The 24,560-nt window shown below is 39.9% G+C and overlaps 1 protein-coding gene across 1 annotated transcript in view; it reads left to right on the forward strand.

Annotated features, from left to right (window-relative positions):
- col18a1a (collagen type XVIII alpha 1 chain a) overlaps positions 1–24,560 on the forward strand; it is a 118,839-nt gene that overhangs the window by 4,586 nt on the left and 89,693 nt on the right. The window contains 1 exon segment of the mRNA XM_030124698.1: positions 20,248–20,789. Coding sequence (XP_029980558.1) covers positions 20,248–20,789 — 542 coding nt within the window.

Consider the following 24,560-nt stretch of genomic DNA (forward strand, 5'->3'; position numbering starts at 1 on the left):
AAAAGCTTGTACTTTGCTGACATTTCCTGGGTCTGAGGAGGTTTAAACTAGAAAAGCACTTGGAAAGTGCAGACCTCCGCCAAGGCAGATCTGCCCCCCCCCCCCCCCCCCGATCACCACCAAAATTTAATCCTTTTTTCCTTGTGCCAGTATCAACATTTCTTGAAAATGTCATGAAAATAAGTCCATAACTTTTTCAGTTATCTTGCTAACAGACAAACAGACAGACAAACCCAGATGAAAACAGAACCTCCTTCGTTCCACTTGGCGGAGGTAAATATGAATTGAACTGACAAATCTTTCATGTCCCTGAAGGGCACATTTATTCACTAGTTGTAGCTGAGGCTGATCTGCACAGTGCTCATTGGTCCGTCCCTGCAGAAGCCTGGGTTTGTTCTGGTAAATATTTAAAAGTGTTTAACAGCGCGGTAAGCTTCAGTTTTCAGCTCAATGAGGTTTCACATGAATGACCAAGATAATGTGTCCCAGAGCTCTGTAATCTATGGGCTATGTGGACACTTTGGAGCTTTGTAATTTTATCTGGAGTTGTTTTTTTGTTTTTTTTATGTGTGCCTGCTTTGGGCCGGCCCTTTGACCCCTCTGGTCCACTGATGGTGACCCCTACCATGCAGGGGCTGGGAGGCTTCAGACACTCTGCAGTATCTGTGGCTCCAGTGGTTTGGTTTGGTTTGGTTTGGTGTGTGGGAGGAGGGCACTCTCATTTAGCTCTGGGCCTTCATACCAGCCTTTACTACATCTATGAGCTGTCATACAAGAATGTGTCATGAATCATTGGTTTGAGTTGGGTTTAATATGGTTTTTTACTTGGAAGAACTAAAGAAAGGACATCTGCACCGGTGCAAAAAAAAAAAACCCACATAATAGTTGATGCATGGAAATAAATCTGTTGAATGTTGCTTGTTGCTGCTTTACGGATGTGGGAGAGTTTGTGTGGGAAGACTGCAGAGGTAAAACCTGAGTCTGATCTGATCCTTTTACTGCGCACTGGTACCCTGTGGATCACCAGGATTGTTAGGCACAATAGCTCTTTTAATGATGTTTTTCCATGGTTACCAGATGGTTGCTTGAAAGATGAGCAATCATTCATATCAGGGTCCAGAGGTCAAATGCAATTTATTCTGCTCAGTTCCCGAAGGTGAAACTGCAGGATGAGAAACTCTTACTCTGTCAGTTTAAGTAGTTGAAGTGAAACGATGCAAAATGCTCAGAACGTCTGCGTGCCTAAACAACAGAATAAGAAGCTTATCAATTAAACTGTGACCAAGCCGTCGTTCAAGGTTTGGTTGAGTTTAGACACCGAACACCAGAGATAGGAACTGGAAAACATCATGGTAACAGCTGAAGTTAGAAGGTACATGTTGAGTATTAGTAGACACCAAGGTTCTAATAGTTTTGGATTTTTCATTCTAGTTTAGTTTTATATAGTTTTGATTTTTTTTCTCTAATTCAGTTAGTTTTAATTCATTTTTAGAGCAGGTTTGATGGTTTTTTTTTTTTTTTTTTTTTCTAAATGCTTAGTTTTAGTTTAGTTGTAGTTTAGTTGTAGTTCAGTGGTCTCTTTTCTCTTCTTCTCTGTCGTCGTATTCAAATAAATCCCAGACAGGACTCTGCTGCTTTCTCCCAACTTTAGTCTCCATGTTTCCAGGTAGAGTGGGGACCAGAAGACGACTGGAAACCACAAGTGAACACAAGTGACGGAGCAAAAAGTGTCGTATGGTGTCGCTAGATAAAATTGCTAGAGCAAAATAAATCGCTTTCATATCAATCCGACATTGACAAAGATGAAAACAAAGGGAATTTTATCCATAATTTTGAGAAGTGATGAGGCTGTGTTGGAAAACACATTCAAGCAGAACTGGGACATCTTCAGTTGGATTATGGCCACGTTTTGACACTTCAGGAGTTTGTTAAGAACTAAAGTAGCAGCTCAGCATTTCCGATCATCTATTTAAAGCCCACTGCCTTTGTCTTATCTAAAGCACTCCTTTGTCTTCCATGTCCTGGTCTTATGCCTCTGAACATCTATGACTGATTAGACATGTTGGAGTTAGACCTACATTTCAGCCATGGATGATTGGACAGAGTTTAGGTGGTGTTTCAGCCACATGTTAAACAAAGAAAATGAAGATTTTCCTCCAAAACATTTTATTGAATACATGCGTCTTTGCTGTTCACTTCCTCCGTTCTAACTGTAATCCTATGAACTTGTCTGAGGAATCCATGAACAGAGTGGATATTAAAGGGTTGAAGGGTCCGGCAGCAGGATATGCTGCTTTAGAAGTTCTGTACGTAAATATGAAAAAAACTGTGAAACAACTTCAATCCTATATTCACCTTCACCAAAGAGGAGATGTTCCAGCTGTGCTAGATCCACCTTCCTTTATGTGGTTACAGAATTACAGCTCAGTCCACAGGATGAGCCAACATCAGTCTCCTTCCTGAACTTTGATGTGTTTTTCACTGTGATATCTGATTCACAGCTTTTGGCTTTATCAGGTGAAATGAGTTAAAAAAAAAACATTGTTTAGGCAGATTTTAGAATTCTGTGAAAACCCTTTTAGTTTTACTGACTGTTACCATTCTGAGTTAGTATGGACCAGTAGTGAATGGGTAAAATAACTCCAGAACTTGTCCATTTTTAACACTACTACTACTACTACTACTAATAATAATAATAATAATAATAATAATAATATTAATAACTATAAGCACTTGGAGAGCGCAGACCTCCACCAAGGCAGATCAATGCCCCCCCCAGTGTTTGTTTGTCTGTTAGCAAGATAACTCAAAAAGTTATGGACGGATTCGGATGAAAATTTCAGGAAATGTTGATACTGGCACAAGGAACAAATGATTCAATTATGGTGGTAATCGGGGGGGGGGAGACTGATCTGCCTTGGCTGAGGTCTGCGCTCTCTGAGTGCTTTTCTAGAAAAGAGAGCGCAGACCTCCGCCAAGGCAGATCAGTAACCCCCCCACATTACCACCAAAATGTAACCATTTGTTCCTTGTGCCAGTATCAACATTTCCTGAAAATTTCATGAAAATCCATCCATAACTTTTTGAGTTATCTTGCTAACAGACAAACAAAGAAACCCTGGCCAAAACAGAAGCTCCTGGTGGAGGTAATCAAATACTGTATCAGGAATAACAGACTAGGTGAATAAAACAGAACATCATGGTGGCTCATACAAAGCTGGTCTCAACAGGAATGTTTTTAACCCCTTTTTGAAGGAGTCCAGGGACTGAGGAGTTCTGAGGTGGTCAGGGAGGGAGGTCCAGATATGGGGGGGGCAGAGGAGAAGGCCCGGTCACCCATGGTCCGAAGTTTAGTTCTGGGGGGTGGAGGAGGTTGGTGCTGTGGGGCCGGAGACTTTGGGTGGAGGTGTGAGGGGTGTGCAGGTCCTGGAGGGGGTCGCGGGTGTTATTATGGAGGCACTTGAAGGTGATGAGGAGGGTCTTATAAGTAATTCTGAAGGGGATCGGTAACCAGTGGAGGTTCTGGACAATGGGACTGATGTGTTCCTGTTTATGTTTGAGGATTCTGGCAGCGCTGTTTTGAATGGACTGGAGTTTCTGCAGCTGTTTCTGGGGGATCCCATAAAGAAGGGCATTACAGTAGTGGAGCCTTGAGGAGACACATTTTTATGGTTATGCTGTTTAAAAGGGATGGACATTAATTATTTTGTACAACCGATAACTTCCTGTTTCTCGTAACCGATACCAATAACAAACACCAATAGTTTCCATTGTTCCAGTTGTTTTCTTCTTGTTTCCAGTCAGTGTTAAACTCTGTTAATAGACCAATAAAGGCTTCAACAGAACCTGAAGCCTGGGTCTGCTTCAGATGGACAGTAGTCCAGAACCTGAAGCCTGGGTCTGCTTCAGATGGACAGTAGTCCAGAACCTGAAGCCTGGGTCTGCTTCAGATGGACAGTAGTCCAGAACCTGAAGCCTGGGTCTGCTTCAGATGGACAGTAGTCCAGAACCTGAAGCCTGGGTCTGCTTCAGATGGACAGTAGTCCAGGGGTTTTCACTTCTATTTCTGTCACAGACTGAATTTGCTGATGATCGACTGTCGCTGTTTTCACACATTCAGCTTCGTTCAGCTTCGTCTCTATCATGTGTCCATATGGAGAGGACAAGGATGAACATGGAAGAGTACGGAACTGAGAACTGAAAACCCTTTGACTGACAAACAATGGACTGATCCACACCTCTGCTTCTTCTTCGTCTTGGTTTTTATGGCGGTTGCCAAGGCAACAATGTGTACTTTGTACTGGTGAAATGCACCAAATCTAAGCAATTTAGATTTATTATTATGGGCTGTATTTATCGGTGAATCCTTACATTTTCAGAATTATCTGAATGACGTCATTTTTTTCAATATTGGACCTGTAATTATCGGTGCCGATAGTTATGGTGCATCTCTACTTTCAGTACATGTGTGTCCTGTCCTGTGTCCTGTCCTACCACAGAGTTTAGTGGAGTTTAGTGGAGTTTAGTGGAGGTTGGTGCAGTGGTGTTTGTGTCATCCTGCTGACAGACCAGTATGAGCACTTATCCAGTACTGGAACACAACTGGAACTACACTGTCTTTGTGTTATGGTAACCTTTAAGGGGATGAAAATGTATTCCACCATTGTCAATATCAGTGATATTATCTAAGTCAGGACTCTCAAACTCATTTTCTTTCAGGTTCCACATTCAGCCCAATTTGATCTCCGGTGGGCCGAACCAGTAAAATAAGAACAGAATAACCTATAAATAATGACAACTCCAAATGTTTCTTTGTTTTAGTGAAAAAAAAAAACATTAAATTATGAAAATACTTTATAAACTATCCAAACAAAAAAGATGTGAATAACCTGAAAAAAATGAAATTTCTTAAGAAAATGAAGTACAATTTTCTCAGTCTTCTTCCTCCACTTCTCATTAGTCCATGTGCATTCTGGATCAGATCTCCAAAGACACTAAACACTGAGGAACAGGAAGAAAAGAGTTCAAATTGGACTGAATTTAATACAGACATTTCAGGTTGGGCACATTTGTTCAGGTTAGTCACGTTTTATTGGTACAGGAGAGTTTGGAAATGTCAGTGTTTTCATAATTTAATGTTATTTTTTGCATTAAAACAAAGGCAACCATATGAAGTTGTCATTATTTAACTATAGACATAATGTAATATTATTTTTTCCATCAAACCCAGTAGTAAATCTGCAGTCATTCTTTTGTGTGGGTTCTTCTGCTGTTATTATTTGACTGTAGATCAGATTGGTCTAGATGTGGAACTGACACTAAAATGAGTTCCACAGCCTGGACTGTGGAATTTATACACTTTGTAAATTCATCCCAGGGGTCGGATTGGAACCTTTGGTGGGATGCATTTGGCCCCCGGGACGCATGTTTGACACCCCTGATCTAAGTCATCCATGGACACTTTTTCATTTGAATAACAAAAGAGTTTGAATTTTTCCAGATAAAATAAATGATGAAACTTGACACAGTTTCAGCTCCCCTTAAAGCTGAGAGCAGCCCCTCATACACTGACACTTGGATCAAACCAGCACAGCTAATTCAACCACCGTGTCATGTGACAAAATTGAATTTAGTTCCCTTTTAAATCAGTTTTCATTTCATCGTCTCAAATCAAACCTTGTGCTGTCAACTCAAATACATAGTTCATGCTGCAAATGCATTAGGATTCTTGATATTTTTACTCAATCATGGGATTGAACTGTTCATGCCTGCAGAGGTGAAGTGTGACTGCAAAGACCGAGCACTGGCCTTCCAGCAGGGTTAGGGTTAGGTTAGGGTTAGGGTTAGGTTAGGGTTAGCCTCCAGGGATGTTTGAACTGCTGATGGAGCGTGGTCACACAAACCACCACATGTTTTCACACCGTTCAGATGTTCAGATGTTTTCCCATGGATTATACACAACAGTGTCAGCTCCTTGTCTTTCAGACAGGAGAAGCTCATTGTTGGCTTACATCAAGAAAGTTATCAAGTTATTTAAACATAAATTCGTCCTCCATTCCATTAGTGTTGTCTGCTATCATGTGCACCTGTTAGAGAGTTAGTTCACTCTGACCTAGCCAACAGTATGACTGATTTAACTGTCTACAAAACCATATTAAACTGAACAAGAAATGATTAATTTATGGAACTGAAACAAGAAAACGTTGAAATTATGTTAAATTGAAACAAGGAAGTACAATGAGTATGTTTTATTTACAGTACAAGAGATGAACAAGTCATTTGGTTTCTGTGATTTCCCAGCAGAATGTGTGACGGTATTAAACTGAACTGTGTCAGTGAAGGAGCAGATCTGAAAACAGCTGTCAATCAAACGGGATTCAGCCTTTGGACCCATCCCCCAATCAGCACGTGGAAGCTCAGTGTCCGGCCCGGCCAAGCTCCGCCCACAACTCCATTCACCTCCAGAGACGTTGAGCGTCCGGGGGCGGGACAACATGGTGTCATTTATCCAATTAGCGTCCAGTTTAGAGTCAGTTTCCAGCAGTTCCACTCAGTCCCATTGAAGTGCATGGACGCTGAGCGTCTACGGACAAATGCACTGAGCAGAGATGGAATGAACAAACACAGACACGGGAATGGAGGAGAAGTGAACAACATCCAGTCCACTGATCTGGGATCAAACTGATTCCGAACCAACTGGTCTGAGAGATGAACATGTTCCAACACATTTGGAGTCAATGAAATGAAAACAACTGAACAGATTTGAGCGTTTAATTTTCATAATTTTAGGGGAAGCTGAGCTTCCACTGCAGTCTGACAGAAAACACCTCTGGTGGAATGCTAACCAGAGGAAACTGTCCAAAGCTGCTTTCATTTGTAGTCAGTGTGAGGTCTTCAGGACAAGACAAACTAGCCCCATAAACCCTGTGGAACTCCATTCATCAGCAGCTCTGAGCGGCCTGGAGGCTGTGAGCGGTTCACAAAGGCCACTGGAAAAGCTGAAGGCAGACTGGACTTCAGATGCTAATGGGTGTCCTTTGTGGACCGTACAGTTTCAGATGACTGAGGAGGACTGAAAATACGCAGACTGTGAACAGAAGCATTCCAAAGGTGGAAAGGTCAAACCTTTGATCCACATATTAAACTGTGTTCATTTCCAGTTTGGAACTTCTGGATCAGTCCACCTACTGGTGTGACGATATTTATAAGGAATGTGAAATGATCAGCTGATATCAACTCATACTGAGAATCCTACTGTATAATGCACGTTTTGGCCCCGCCCTGTGTCCCATCGATGTGTGATCGTTGTGTGATCGATGTTACAGCACAGGAGGGTGTACGGGTACAATGCTGCTGTTGCACCATGGGAGGGCGCTATCGGACAATGACACCACGGGTTAAATGCCACTAGTTCTTATAATAAATTATTAAATACATGATTTTAAAGGCCGATTTGTTGGCAAAATTTAAAAAAAAAAAAGTGGTCATAAAATTATTATTCTTACAACATGGAACATTCGTCTTCTTCTTCTTCTTCTTCTTCTTCTTCTTCTTCTTCTTCTTCTTAGTCTTATTCTATAATAGAAGTCCTTGTTGTGTTTTCCTTTTGTAGTCTCAGTGCAAACCATGCTCCTGAGGATTACAAACTGGACTGATGGTGATTCAACTACAGAAACAAAATGCATTTTAGTAAATACACTGTTCCCACTAGAATTATTATTATTATTATTATTATTATTATTATTATTATTATTATTATTATTATTATTATTATTATTATTATTATTATTATAAGCCCATGCATGTGGCTTCATCAACACATGCCAGATTTGGTACAAACATGTTTCAGGACTAGATTTAAAGTAAAACCGCTCAGAGTCATGTGTTTCACTCTACAGGAAATCTGTCCTTTTGATATAAGTGGTGTAACTCTGGTGTTGTTGTCCTGTTGACACTGGATGTAATGTTTAACTTCAGGAGGTCTGAACATTTCCACATGGCTCAGACCTGATCAGTGCTGCTGCAGCGTAGACCACTGTTAATATTTTAATGCTCTGTAAAATGAGTATAATTGTGATTCCAACTCTGAGCTCCTGGTTCACGTGGACACTTTTCCTTTACCTCTGCAGTCTTGTGGTCGTCTCCAAACCTCCACAGTGCACATGTGCTCAGTGTGAGTGATGATTCATAGATGACAGGTTGGACTAATGCGGGCTGGGGGAAACAGATACCTGCTGATCAGTTGGCAAATGCATTCAGTCAGATGTCTGAACGATCAGAAAAAGACCTGATGAAGCCAGGACACGGACACCAGGCTCTGTCAGACACATGTTCCACACATTCATCTGCACATTCAGGATTTTTTTTTCTTTTTTTATGACCAGCTGCTCATTTTCTCTGAACAAATTGGATGTTTTTGCTTTGGTTTCAGCCACATTGTAAACACAAACTAGAGCAGCCGTTCCAAACCTTTTTTTACTCCTGACCCCATTTTAACATCACACATTTCTGACGACCCCAGACATTCAAAACAGACATTTTTTATAATAAAATTAGTTTGTTTTTTGATTATGTACTATGTTTCAAATCCAGGTTAATGTTAGAGGACATTTAGTCTATATATCACAGGTGTCACACATGCGGCCCAGGGCCCATATCCAGCCCCCCATAGGGTCCAGTCTGGCCCTTTGGATGAATTTGTGAAAAGTAAAAATTACACTTAAGACATGAACAATCCTTTTAGTTCAGGTTCCACATTCAGACCAATTCAATCTCCAGTGGGTCAGACCAGTCAAATACTATTATAACATATCAGCTCAAATGTGCTCACAGCTCTTCTTTGTGTCTGTGTTCATATTAAATCAGTCTCAGTGAATCCAAAGGAACTTTGTGTTGGTAAATGACAGTTGTTCAAATGGACAGGATTTCACTTCTGTTCAACACGTTGATGCTCATATGAACTATGTTTTCAGCTCAAAAATGAACCATTTCAGCACAATTAATGCTATATTTTCATGTCACAAATGGACAAGTTCTATTTGAACTGAACTGAAAAACAAATCTTCTCTTCTTTTAGATTCCCCAGTTTTTCTTCCCAGATTCTCTCCTCCATATCACATGTTTTATTTGTACAGGTTCAATCTGGAGTATGGTGCTGATCCATCCTGCTTCTGTTCCACCAATACATACATGAAGAATGGCACACAGCACTGTTTACATCAACACTTTTACAATAAGAAGCATTTTTAGACACAAAGAACAATTCTAGATTGTTCTTTCCTCTTTAGTCTGATGCTAAACTATCCAATAAATAATAGTGCTCCTAGTTTTTGCACAGGGATCATTAGTGTAAACGCTGACATGGCTGCAGAGCATCAGTATGATGGGATCCACAACAACCATGTCACATCCGTCCACTGACACATTTAGTGTTTTTGTGTCAGCTGGGATTGTTTTAGATCCACAATACCAACATTTATGAAGAAGAGCACAATTAGCAATAGGAAGTCTAGAAGTTTATTCCTAATAAAGTACTGGGACTGACCAGAGCATCATGGGTAATATCACGTCCGTCCACCAGCAAAAGTTTTCACATACACGTGCTATTCCAAATCCAATATTTATGGAAATAGAGCTTCCACTGTCAGAGAATATCAGTAGTCTGTGCACTAATGGATTAGCATTATTTACACACACTTCTATGACTTTAGGACAACTGTTTTTTTTTTTTTTGACAAAAATGGACACTCATTTGACCCCCTAAGGAAATTTTAGCTGATATAAAAAATGGCAACTCCAAATTTTTCTGTTTGTAAATGTAAATATTTTCATGTATTTACACTAAAACAAAGTATAATTTCACAAAAAATGTGAAGAACCTGAACAAATATGAATAACCTGAAATGTCTTAAGAGAAGTCAGTACAATTTTAACAACATTCTGCCTGATATTAAATGTTTTGTGTGTTTGTAGATCCACTGTGATCTGTACGTTATAATGAACATGTGTAAATGATAAACTGAGGCAGAATATTGTTAAAATTACACTTACTGTTTCAGTTTGTTCATGTTATTCACATCTTTTGAAGGGATAGTTTGTAGATGTAAAGCTTTTCATAATGTAAATTTACTTTTTTTGCTCTAAAACATACAGAAAAGTTTGGAGTTGACTTTATTTCTATATTGTTCTATTATTTTACTGCAGATCCAGTTTAGCTGAATGTGGAACTGAACTAAAATGAGTTTGACAGCCCTGCTATATAATGTATATTATTATGGACAGAGGCAGCAAATCCAGGTGTAGATTACTGCACAAAGGGTCAGGATCTGTCCAGTCAGTCCAGCTGTGATTTACAAGGAGGACAATTAATACTGAACAAACAAGAACTGAAACTATGAATTATGAAAGAGCTGCAGCATCTGAAACTGACCACAATGAACATTTGACACAGAAACAGAACCACAGTGCTGCAGTTTCACAACCACAGTTTGTCTTTTATGGATTGGGATTGTCTCTGTCAACTCACCACATATTGTTTTATTAGTAAGTTGCTTTTGTTTTGTTTTGTTTTTTTTATCAATTACTAGAAATTCCAGGCAACCCCATGTGGGGTCCCGACCCCAAGGTTAAAAAATCCTGAACTAGAGGATGTTCCTTTTTAACTCAGCTTTAATACATGCCCTCAGGCCCACATGTTGTCTGTTCTGACCTTTAACCTCAAGGAAAGTTAACTGAACTGTCATGAAAAGGGCAGATGTCAAGAGGTGACTGAGTCGTAGACAAATACAGATCGGTTTCAGAGTGAATAGCCCCACTTCTGTTCTGGAATATTCCACCTTTATTCTGGAACGACGTCTGTGTAAATCACCCACCAAAGGGTCCGATCCGGCCCCTGGGATGACTTTACAAAGTGCAGAAGATATGAACAGTCAAGGGCTTCGAACCTCAAAATAACAGCATAATAACCTAGAAATACTGACTCCAAATGTTCTTCTTGGTTTAATGTGAAAAAAATAATATGACGTCATGCCTTTAAATAATGGCAACACCAATTGTTTCTCTTTGATTTACTGCAAACAACATTAAACTCTGATCTCCTTTAATAATAAAACGCCAATAGCCTGAACAACTATGAACAACCTGAAATGTCTAAAGAAAAATAAGTGTAATTTCAACAACATTCTGCCTGTTTAGTGTCTTGGTAGATCTGATCTGTAACGCACATGGAGAAATATTGATCACATTTTTCTTATTATTATTTCTTATTATTTTTCTTCAGAAATTTCATTTTTCAGGTTATTCACATCTTTTTTGTTTGGATAGTTTATAAAATGTAAATGATTTCATAATTTAATGTTACTGGCGGCATTGTACCCATGGTGCCATTGTGTGTGAAAAGTGCTTATACATGATTGTAAATGGACACAGCAAGAGCAGCAGCAATTTTGTAAAAAAAAATGTTGTGATGTTATTTGTTCACATTATTTGGGAGTGGATATTTAAGGAATATTTTCAAGACACAATTATGCATTTAGGCCGTTTGCTTATTTCAGTACCATCAATTTATAGTATTTCATGACTGGCAGCAGAACCACTTCCGAAAATGGAGTGTGACTGCAGGGATGAAGAATTCAAAGTAGACAGAGGCTAAAATCTCCCAGCATACCTCACAACATTTGAATACGGACGTAAAACTGGGCCTGGTAGATAGTCAGGTAATGTTTGTTTTCATTTGGTGTGGAAAACCTGTACAAACGCCCTCCTGTGCTGCAACATCGATGGGACACAGAACGTGTATTATATAGTAGGATTCTTTTGCTTATAAAAAAATTGTCAGATGTCATTATTTCTAGGTTATTCTGTTCTTATTTTACTGGTCCAGCCCACTGGAGGTCAAACTGGGCTGAATGTGGAACCTGAAAGAAACTGGGTTTGAGAGCCCTGGTGTGAATGAAAAGGTGGATCATTTGGTTCCACCTCTGGAGGTAGGAACAGAACCCTGATAAAGGTGGAAGTAGGATACAGGAGCACTACGGAAAAGGAACACCTCTGGTTCCACAACCACGGTGGGACGTTTTGATGATGTATTACATGTGCGACCCCCGCGCTGGGGGGATTTAAAAATGAGCATGTTCTGTGTACAGTAAACAAACATATCAACGCCAGCAGACAGATGTGGAACTGGGGACACGCCCACATCCAGCAGACAGATGTGGAACTGGGGACACGCCCACATCGAAAAGAAACATACCTGTGCTCTGTTCGTCCACTATTGTTGTTTTTAGAGCCAACACCGCTATGCTCGGGGTATTTCTGACACACAAGTTTTACATCCCACTATAGCTGTGCTGTGGCCCCGCCCCTTTGATTCCCAAACACGGGTTTGCTGCAAGGTTTTAATAGTTTTGGATTTTTCATTATAGTCTAGTTTTATTACCTCCACCAGGAGGGATTGTGATCGCTTTGGTTTGTGTGTTTGTTTGTTAGCAGGATAACTCAAAACGTTACGGATGGATTTTCATGAAATTTTCAGGAAATGTTGATACTGGCACAAGGAAGAAATGATTACATTTAGGTGGTGATCGGGGGGGGGGCAGAGCTGTCTTGGCGGAGGTCTGTGCTCTCCGAGTGCTTTTCTTGTTATAGTTTAGTTTTGACTTTTTTTTCTCTAATTCAGTTTTAATTCGTTTTTAGAGCAGGTTTGATAGTTTTTATTAGTTTTCATTTTTTTCTAAATGCTTAGTTGTAATTTAGTTGTAGTTCAGTCGTCTCTTTTCTCTTCTTCTCTGTCGTCGTATTCAAATCAATCCCAGACAGGACTCTGCTGCTTTAGTCTCCATGTTTCCAGGTAGAGTGGGGACCAGAAGACGACTGGAAACCACAAGTGAACACAAGTGACGGAGCAAAAAGTGTCGTATGGAGACAGCACAGAAAACTGAGAGAGACAAAGAAATCCTTTTAACATCAATCCGACATTGACAAAGACAAAACGAAGGGAATTTTATCTATAATTTTTATCCGTTTTAGTTAGTTTTGTAAACACACAATACAGTTTCAGTTAGTTATGTTTTTTTTCTCTTAATTATACTTTTTATTTATTTCAGTTAATGCAAATGTTTTTTCAATTCTAGTTTTGGTCATTTCGTTAGTTTTCGTTAACGATAATAACCTTGGTCTGCTGTGTAAAAGTGCAGCCTGTCTCAGCTCTGTTACTTCTTTGTGTAAATCGGTCAGTGGTGGTAAAACTGTGGGATGACCGTCTGACCTTCTGTCTGGTATCTCCTGTGTAAACGTGGCTCCTGTCGACTCTGAACTAAACCGGTAGCTTCCATTGTTTCACCTCTTTGTTCAACTGTGGCTGATTTCAAATGGATTTGTAATCTGAATGATCTTTTTTCCCACATGGTGAATTTTATTATCGATTTACCACAGAATTCTGCCTCTTCCAGCCTTACACTGCCTCAGATCCTAAACAGTGATTGGAGCCGTGCTGAGGCGTGTGAACACAGGCCCACAGACCAGAGCCTGCAGCGCTCTCATTCTGACTTTATCTGAGTAAACATCTGGTCGACCTGCTGCAAATTACAGTTTATTGTTTACTGCCGTTCATGCGACACTTAAGAATAGACAAACGACCTCAGGTGTTGTGAAAGTGGGACTGGGACCGCCCCCAGAATGTGGTTTGATGCCAGAGGTTTGATAGTGGTCATTATTGTAGAGCGGGGTCTATCAGAATGTGTCAGAACATCCAGCAGGAGCTCATGAGTGTGTCATCAGCTGGTGAATCTGCTCCACTAGTGTCTGTCCCATCAGGCAGAGGGGAAATGCATAATTAACACTGGAAAGTATTTTTATTGCAGTCCTGTTGCAGCTTGACTGGATTCTCTGTTCGCTCATTTTGAGAAGAGAGCATCTGTAGTTCTCAGAGCACATGTGGAAGATTCGGACGGAGTGTTTATGCACGTGCAGCAGAGATAATTAACAAGTAGAATGACTGAACAGAGATGAGCGTCACATATTCATTTAAGTATTGTAGGGATGGAACCATAAGAAAATTTCATATCACGGTTGTTGTGACCAAAATTATCACGGTTATCATTATGATCACGATATTGTTGAAATTGTGCTCAAAATGTTCAAAAAGTACTAATACACACTGACAGAATTTAACCAAGTTGTATTTTGAAAAAACAAACCAAAAAAACCCCAAATAAAATAATAGGAACAGTGTACTTTCTGTTGCAGAGACATTCAAATATTGACATGTAAACATCAAACATACAAATGTGCATTAAAGATGGAACCGTATGGACACTGTTGGACCATTTTCCATTTCAAGTTTGAGTTTTCAAAGTGCGGTAATCAAACACGGTTATTATGATAATTAGAATTTAAACGGTAATACTAACCGTTGGGAATTTTACCACGGTTTATCGTTATACCGGTAATCATTACATCCCTAAAGTATTGAGACAAATAATAATCAGGTAATCATAGCAATACAAAAAAGTGCAATACAATAAACAAAAGTTACCAAGTATTAACAAAAAATAAAATATCAGACAGTTTGATACAGAAGCCTATTGCATTCACACACACACACACACAAAAAAAATTGGCTCGGTTTTTCCAAATTAACAAGATAATTATCTCGTAATTACGAGAAAAAATAAGTTTAAAAAATCGGCTTGGGTTTTCCGAATTCACAAGATACTGTTTTCTGAGAAAAATTAAATTTGGCTCTGTTTTTCTGAATTACCGAGATACTGTTTTCTGAAAAAATAAGAATTCGGCTCTGTTTTTACTAGATAATTATCTTGTTAATTCGGAAAAACAGAGACGATTTTTTTTTGTGTGTGTGAATGCAATACGCTTCCGTAGGTTTGAGGGTATGTTCACATTTGTGATTTTTTTTTGCTAAGGCTAATGTTTATAATAAATTTTTAATTCTTTAACTCAGATGTTAGATTAAGTTCTACTTCCTCCCACTCTGTTTCGAATGTGCAAATGAAGTCATGTATAGGTATAACTTTTGTTTTTTTGTTTTCTTCCATAACTTCTTACTGCCTGCTTTGTTTCTAAGGACTAAGTAGAATTACTTTGTCTTGTTGCATATTCGAAATAAACTAAACTAAAAAAAAAAAAAGATGTTGATGTTAAGGAGGGATCTGCAGATGGTATTTCCTAATCATCATGGTTAGATTAATTAAGAAAATTAAAGGTTAATTAGAGCATTCAAATGTAGTTATCATTTCCCTTAGATCAGGGGGCACTGATCTGCCTTGGCAGAGGTCTGCGCTCTCTGAGTGCTTTTCTAGTTAAAAATCACTTCCTCCAGTTCCATCTGAAAACATGTTAGAGGAGCCACAGTCACAGTGGAATCAGCTCGTTTTGACAGCAGGTAGAATGTGCCTCAGTGTCAGCAGGTCCTCAGAGGACGGCCTCTGGGGGGTAGATGTGATGTCAGACCATTCCCCTCATGTGTTTCAGCTGTAAACAAAGCCGGCGCTGACCTCACTGACCCTCCAGCGCTGGGCCCAGTGGGGGGCCTTTAAACCTGGCAGTAGAGCTGGCACATCAGCCGGCAGGTGGAAGACCAAAGCACGCATCCACCGGGCTCAACATGATGTCAAATGTTTTCCCAAAAACAGCTTTTTCTTTCAACTGGAGAACACACGGCTGATTAGAGGTGAAGGCTTTCATTGTACAGTTTCATGTCAAACAAAAACAGTAAAAATAGGCCTGGGTGCTGGTCTCTGAAGACACTCGGCTCTTTGTGCTCCACTCCAACATGTTCAGATATTATGCAGTGACCCCGCTGGTCACCCAGGGGGATGGGGGTGGGGTGGGGGGTGGCAGCTGTTGGCCCCTGGGAGCCCTGGAGCTGTGACATTTAGCACATGTCACACAGGTTCACAGAAGACCTTTGGAATGTCAGGATAATATCTGTTTTTACCCTTTTGGGCCCAAAAGGCTGAGATTTAACCCAGCAGAAATAGAAGAAAATAGAAAATAGAATTGGCAAGTACCTCTGTACTTCTGTTTTCAGATTTTATGATAAAATTAGCTATTATTACCTCCACCAGGAGGTATTGTGATCACTTTGCTTTGTGTGTGTGTGTGTGTGTGTGTGTGTGCGTGTGTGTGCGTGTTTGTTTGTTTGTCTGTTAGCAAGATAACTCAAAAAGTTATGGATGGATTTTCATGAAATTTTCAGGAAATGTTGATACTGGCCCAAGGAACAAATGATTAAATGATGATGGTGATTGGGGGGGGGGGGGCACAGGGGGGCCCCACTGATCGGCCTTGGCAGACGTCTGCGCTCTCCAAGTGCTTTTCTAGAAAAGACAGCGCAGACGTCTGCCAGGGCCGATCAGTGCCCCCCCCCCCCCAATCACCACCAAAATTTTATCATTTGTTCCTTGTGCCAGTATCAACATTTCATGAAAATTTCATGAAAATCCATCCATAACTTTTTGAGTTATCTTGCTAACAGACAAACAAACAAACAAACATGAAGGGGGGGCAGATCTGTCTTGGTGGAGGCCTGCGCTCTCTGAGTGCTTTTCTTGTTATAATTCTAGTTTTCATCATTTTGATAGTTTTCATTAACAATAATAACCTTGGTTCAGGTTCCAGATCAGGTCCAGATCAGGTCCAGGTCAGGCAGGATCACTGTCCAAGATGGACAATAGAGTCAGAGACCCAAACCAGGTCCAGTCTGACCATCAGTCCAATGTTCTGACCACAGAGAAGGAACCTGAACTCATGGTCAGTCTGCGTAGTTTGTAAATTCATTTTGTGGTCCTCCTTGGACCTTTTGGTGGGTCACATGTTCCTTGCTCTACGTGATAACATCACTATATTGAACTGATACCGAAATGCAGTCAACAAATGGGAAAAAAAATGACCACGTCAACAACACAGAGCAGCACAGATTCCAACACAGACTCCATGCCTCTATTAAAACCTGTTCTAATCAGAGTTGAACTAAACTGGGCTTAAAACCAGGAAATACACATTTAACAGGGTTAGTATGGGGGCTTGAAATCCTTGAAAATGCTTGAATTTCAATGTTGTGTTTTCAAGGTCTGAAAAGTATGGTGGCCGACAAGGGCCAAACACCCTCTAACAGCCCAGTGACAACAGCTGCAAGTACAGAAACGATGCAAATTCACAAAGTCAAACACAAATACTGAAGTCTGACAAACTGCAGCAGTCAGCTCCGTACGGATTTAGTGTAAATCCTGAGACACACACACACACACACACACACACACACACACACACAGAAGCCACTTGGCTTTTATAATAATATAGATGCAAAAATGAAATGATGATGCATTGGTCTCAATAGAAAAACACACAGATAAAACACTTGTAGACAGAATAAAATAGAATAAAAATATGTAAATATCCATAAATAAATAATGCAAATAATAAAATCTATGAAAACAAAAACATGTTGAAAAGTATTGGACTGAATATGGCCCAAGTAGACAGAGTCAGTACTGCACAGTAAATGTGTGTGTGTGTGTGTGTGTGCGTGTGTGTGTGTGTGTGTGCGTGTGTGTGTGTGTGTGTGTGTGTGTGTGCATGTGTGTGTGTATGTGTGTGTGTGTGTGTGTGTCCTTCCTGCCGTGCTGCCCTCACCTCTCACCCTCAGTACATTTCTTTACGCCACACTGTGAATTGTGGGTAACAGGACTCTGAAGTCACGGCGTGGACATCATGGTTCAGTATCAGTTCAGTCCAACGGGAAAAAAGCCCCAAACAAATAAAAACTCCAGTGGGTTTCATTCATTTCATTTATTTTTTTAACTGCAGCAGAAGTCTGATGGGTTCCACACATGCACAAATGTTACTTCCTTCCTTTTTCCAGTATTTGAAACTGTCTCTGGGATTTAAATTAAATAAGGTTCTGAAACAGATGCTGTAAAAAGCGCTTGAGGCATTTTTTGCTTAATTTGCATTATTAATATCACACTGTGGCCAGGTGCAGTATCTGAATCTCACAAATAATTTTTTTTTTTTTTTACTAAAGTCTTAATGGAGCATTATAATGCCATGGAGATGCCCCAACAAATGATCCATTTCTCTGTACTGGAAATTTGCCCAAGTAAAATTTACTCAAATTGAAGATAATTTGACTCTACTCAACACACCACAACATGTGGTCCTTCTGTAAAAAGACTAAAAGCTTCTTTTTGGGTAGAGCTCTCCAAACTCAATATAGAACCAAATTTACTCAGTATAAGGCCAAGTTTACTCTTTTAGAGGAAAATACTTTTGGCTCTGGAAAAAATGCTCAGTAATTTTTCCTGTGTAGATGTAAGTAGTTAAAATAATAAATAAATAAATAAATAAATATAAAAAAAAACATTCTCACTGAAGCTGTGACTCTCATTGCAATTGAAAATCAGTCACAGTTATTGGAATATTATGATATTTTCTGCATATGCACAGGCCTATTCTACATTATATTCACCAGTGTTGACACAACTAGAGCTGCAGCTAAAAAAAAAAGATAAAAATGTGAAACAGACATGTTGAAAAATGACAAACAACTTGTCTTTTATCCTAGAACCAGAAACAATAACCACCAAAAGTGTCAAAGTAAAAGGCTATATATAATATATCTATATAGAGGTAACAACAACAGTCTAAAAGTACATTTTCTGCCTTTTTGTCGTCTTCTCTTGTTGTTTGTGTTGATCCTGTGCGTCACAATAAGTGTCCGTGTGAAACACAACAGTGGAACCAATGTTTAACAGCAGCAAAAGCTTTGAGTCAATAAAACTGTAGTTTTAGGTTCATGTGTCCATATATTTCAGGGGTTTTGGGTTTTTTTTTTTTTGACAAAAATACTGGATAGAGGCTAATTTATCACCTGATTTAGATGCATTGTAATCTGAAGGTCTTAAAAAAGGAACATTTTTGCATTTTTAACATCATTTCAGACCATTTTTTTGTCTCGAAAAGTTTCCTAAACATTTAAAATCCTGCTGGAATCTACATAAAACCATCTACATCCATAAACCATGATGTTTAATGTGTAATTACAGGTAGTTTTGGTCGATGTGCAGCTAGACCAGGGGTGTCAAACTCATTTTAGTTCAGGGGCCGAATTCAGCCAAATCTGGTCTGCAGTGAGCCGGACCAGTACAATAATAACATAATTCTATATAAATAATGTCTACTCCAAACTTTCCTTACATGATGAAAATGTTTACATGTACAAACTGTCCTTTAAAACAATGTGGATAACATGAAAAAACAGAAATAAGTGCAATTTTAACAATATTCTGCCTCAGTTTATCATTTATACATACGGTGACCCAGAGGTGCAACAGCCCAAAAAATTATCCACTATAAGAAAAAAAAAGAGAACAGACCAAAAAATTATCCACTATAAGAAAAAAAAGAGAACAGACCAAAAAATTATCCACTATAAGAAAAAAAAGAGAACAGACCAAAAAATTATCCACTAGCTGGTGGGTTACTTCCTTAGCATTAGCCACATTAGCTGAAGGCCTTAAAAATTTTCAGCCTATGCTTTTATTTTTTCTGGTGGCCTTAATTTTAAAGCAAGAGACCTTTCGGGTAAACAGCACCTCCTTAATTGAAAAGGTGGATGATGGGGTTTTTTTCTTATATGGATCATTTTTTGGGCTGTTCTCTTGTTTTTTCTTATAGTGAATAAGTTTTTGGGCTGTTGCACCTCTGAGCCACCGCAAAAATTGCATGAAGATGTTTACATTTACAAAGAGAAAAATGTAGAGTTGTTAGTATTTATAGGTTATTATGATAATATTTTCCTGGTCTGTATGTGGAACCGTAGCTAAAATTTCTGTGAATTTCTTCAGTGTAATTTTTGCATTTCACAAATTCATCCCAGGGGCCAGATTGGAACCTTTGGTGGGCCACATTTGGCCCCTGGACCTCATGTTTCTGTAGATATTCCATCTGTTGGTCACAGGCTGCAGACTAAGGCCAGATCCATGACCCATTCGGACCCATTCGGACCCACTCAGTCTGTATCTGATGTTTTTGGAGCTCACCCTGTGTCTGTCCCTTTTTTTTTTTTAAACTCATCTTGTCCTCCATCCTAACACCCTGTGTCTGTCCCTTTTTTTTTTTTTTAACTCATCTTGTCCTCCATCCTAACCCCCTGTGTCTGTCTCTTTTTTTTTTTTTTAAACTCATCTTGTCCTCCATCCTAACCCCCTCTTTCTCTCTCTTGTCCAGAGGACAGTGGGGTGTCTCTGCTCCAGCTGATCGGGGATCCTCCTCCAGATGAGATCTCTCGGGTCTACGGTCCCGACAACAGCCCCGCCTACGTGTTCGGTCCCGACGCCAACACGGGTCAGCTGGCTCGCGCCCACCTGCCCAGCCCGTTCTACAGAGACTTCGCTCTGGTCTTCAACCTCAAACCCACGTCTGACCGGGCCGGCGTGGTCTTCTCGGTCACGGACGCCTCCCAGCAGATCATGTACGTGGGGGTGAAGCTGTCGGCCGTGCAGGGGGGAAACCAGAACGTCCTCCTGTACTACACCGAGCCTGACTCGCAGAGGTCGTACGAGGCCGCCAGGTTCCTGGTGCCCTCCCTGACAAACACCTGGACCCGCTTCGCCATCGCCGTCAAGGACGACAAGGTGATGTTCTACCTCAACTGTGACACCGACCCTCAGGTGACGCGCATCGAAAGGTCGCCGGACGAGATGGAGCTGGAGGCCGGAGCGGGGGTGTTCGTCGGGCAGGCGGGAGGGGCCGACCCGCACAAGTTCCTGGTGTGTATGACTTTACGTATTTAACCCTTTCATGCATAGTGTTCACTCCAGTGGACAGTTATTCTACAGCTGTTCTCTTGTATATTCATGGATTTTACTGTTTTAGTTTCACATCAGCTGACACAGAGGACACGTATGCATCATCCCATCCACTCCAGCTGATAACATTAATGTAACTTCACTGTTCTTGATAAACCTGATCTAACATGTTTGAGTGTAAATCAATTCCTTGTTATTGTTATTAGACTGTAATTAACTACAAAAAGTTTTTTTTTTTTCTTTTTGAATATTATCTCCGTGAAGTGAGTAATGACTAGTATTAGAGTATGTTAAAATGTGAGAAAACATCAGATTAGCTGCATTAAAATGTTTTTATTTCATAGTTTTCACACGGTATATCAGTAAGTATGTTTCTTTGCTTCAAAAATTAAACACATGGTGTCCAGATTAGTCTGCATTTTTGCAACTCCATAAAAAAAAAAAATTAAATCGCATAGTTTTTTTATGCGTAAAGAGGAATAGTCACTCAAGAAAAAAATCTTGATTAAGGTCCACATAAGTCATGCCTGAAAGGGTTAAGGTCAACATGGACACTATTCATCTACAGAAATCACACTGAAGGATCAGATTTAGGGAGATTTAAGGAAGAGGGTCCAAGTGAAGACATGGTATATAATATTTAGAAATGTCTTCATAAAACTCCATCCAGTCCATCTTTATTTGTAAAGCACTTTAAAACAAGAAAGGCACTCGGAGAGCGCAGACCTCCACCAAGACAGATCTGTCGTTGTCACCCCCCCAATCACCACCAAAATTTAATCATTTCTTCCTTGTGCCAGTATCAACATTTCCTGAAAATTTCATGAAAATCCATCCATAACTTTTTGAGTTATCTTGCTAACAATCAAACAAACAAACAAACAAGCAAACACACAAAGCAAAGTGATCACAATACCTTCTGGTGGAGGTAACAATAAACCACTACCAAATATAAACAACAGAATAAAGATAATACCTTCAAACGTGTCACATCTACATAAAGTCTGAAATATGTTTTAACCCTCAAAGACCCAAACAGCTGCTGGCAACCAAAAGCATCCACTAATCCCATCAACCCATGTCAATAACTGGTGTCAAATAGTTTGTCATCTTTTCATGGTCATCAGATATGAGCCATTTCAGCAGGACTGTTTGCTTTGTTTACAGAACATACTGTGCATTATGGTCATATTTCACACAGTATACACTTTAATCTGAATTAAGCCTGAAGCTTAGATGTAAACATCACATCCTGAAAATAGAAAATAGGTCCACCTGAGGCCAACGCAGACTCAGCTTCAGACTGTGACGTGGAAGACCGGGGTTCAGTTCCCGATCAGAACAGCAGTTTGTTCTGCAGAGGGCGCCGGTAGGTAAACGCACCATTGCCCATGTGGACGTTCAGAGGCTCCGTAGTTACCATGGAAACACTGTCATCTTCTCCAACATTGATTCACCAGTAAAACCCATGGAGTTGGATCAATGCCAGTGGATGGACACACTGGGTTTATGATCAGATAATGACAGACTGGACTGAAAAAGACACTGTTTATTCAGTTTGATCTGTTGTTTATGTTATAATTATTCACTTTACTTTGAGATTTAATGAACATTTAAATGATCAGTAAATTAAATGGAGGAAAACACCTGATTTTCACTGAAAAATGCAAAATACAGAGGATGAAATCATAACAAATGGCGTTAAATCACTTGAGAAAGGTGAAGTGGAGAGAAAAAATTATTTAGGAGCTGCCTCAGAAGTGTCACTGGGTCTGTATGAGTTAAAATAAGTTTGGATCAGTGAATTAAACTATGAGCTAATTAACTGTCACAAACTAAAGTATGATGGTCAGATCATAAACACATGAACTACAGTCATGTGTCCACATCTGAACTATTAGGAGTGACTGAAGTATGCAGGGTAAAAAAAGGATTAAAAAAAAAAAAAAACACGGTGCAAAAATGAGCTTTTGCACAAAAAAAGATGAAAAAAATCCACCCAGCGCTGTGTCCACGCTGTCATTTTGAAGAAGTCCAGTGTAATGTTTGGGTCTCCACAGTCAGACATGTGAAACACCGGCTGAATAACTCATGTGATTTAATTGCTCAAATTGGCCTGGGACAAAACCATAACATAAACGTCTACGGCACCTCCCATCACCCCGAGAAATGTCTGCAAATAATTGGAGGGCCTCCCAGTTTGGATGTAAACGGTCTTATGACTGTTGGAAACCTGCAGGCTGATGTCTACGGCTGTTAAGGAGACCTGTTCACCTGAGGCTGGACCACATGTCCTGTTCACCTGAGGCTGGAACACATGTCCTGTTCACCTGAGGCTGGAACACATGTCCTGTTCACCTGAGGCTGGACCACATGTCCTGTTCACCTGAGGCTGGAACACATGTCCTGTTCACCTGAGGGTGGACCACATGTCCTGTTCACCTGAGGCTGGACCACATGTCCTGTTCACCTGAGGCTGGACCACATTCACACAGCAGACGCAGATTTTAAGGACGACACATCAGGAACACAGAAGAAAATAAAAACACCTGTCACCACCAGAATAAAGTCATAAAATAATAAAATAATTAGGGATGTAACGATATGAACATTTCATATCATGGTTACTGTGACCAAAATTATCATGGTTATCATTATTATCATGGTATTATTGAAATTATGCTCAAAATGTTCAAAAAGTACTAATACACACACTGAAATAATTTAACCAAATTGTGTTTAAAAATAAATACAGATCTGTTTTGGCGGAGGTCTGCGCTCTCTGAGTGCTTTTCTTGTTTGTTTGTTTGTTTGTTTGTTTGTTCTCATCTTTAGTGTAAAACTCTTCCCCCCATCTTTCCCAGATCTTCCCCACAGATAGGCCTAGGCCCTGGGACCAACCCAGTCCATTTTGGTCCCAGTAGGCTGAAGTTCAAGGTCACAGCAAGGTCACAACATCTACAGTTTTCCATCTGTCATCATTGAGACATTTTCCAAAATTCATCCAAAATTCAAAACGACTCTGATTCTCCTCCAGTTGGATCCACCTGTAGCTTAGAACAATCTCTTGTATCTGGAACTAAATTGTCCACATCCACTGTGGAATGTGGACTCTGTGGACATTTACACTGAACGTTGAAAATCCCATATACCACACATTTATCATTTACATATGTTTCTGTCTGGTTTATATATGTTTCTATGTGGTTACCTCCACCAAGGAGGTTACGGTTTTGCCAGGGTTTGTTTGTTTGTTTGTTTGTTTGTTTGTTTGTTTGTTTGTTTGTTTGTTTGTTAGCAAGATAACTCAAAAAGTTATGAATGGATTTTCATGAAATTTTCAGTAAATGTTGATACTGGCACAAGGAACAAATGATTACATTTTGGTGGTGATCGGGGGGGGGTCAGATCTGTCTTGGTGGAGGTCTGCGTTGTTCGAGTGCTTTTCTAGTTTCTTTTTTTCCCACATAAACACATGTGAGGTCTGTCAAACACATGCATTCTAAACTCCTTACAGGCCTACAGTCATCCAGTCCTGGCTCTCAGAGGCCATGTGCTGTTTGTAGACCCTTACATGACCCTAGGCCCCCCAGGTCTTGTGAATTCAATTCTCCAAATGAAATTAAAGCTTCTATTGCATCTAAATATTTACATAGTTTGTATTTTTGAAAAGGACATTCCATTCTCAGATTGTATTTGTTTAATGGACGTCTCATTTTCGTTCTATCCGTC

Source organism: Sphaeramia orbicularis, chromosome 21, assembly GCF_902148855.1.
Source record: "Sphaeramia orbicularis chromosome 21, fSphaOr1.1, whole genome shotgun sequence".
Taxonomy (NCBI): domain Eukaryota; kingdom Metazoa; phylum Chordata; class Actinopteri; order Kurtiformes; family Apogonidae; genus Sphaeramia; species Sphaeramia orbicularis.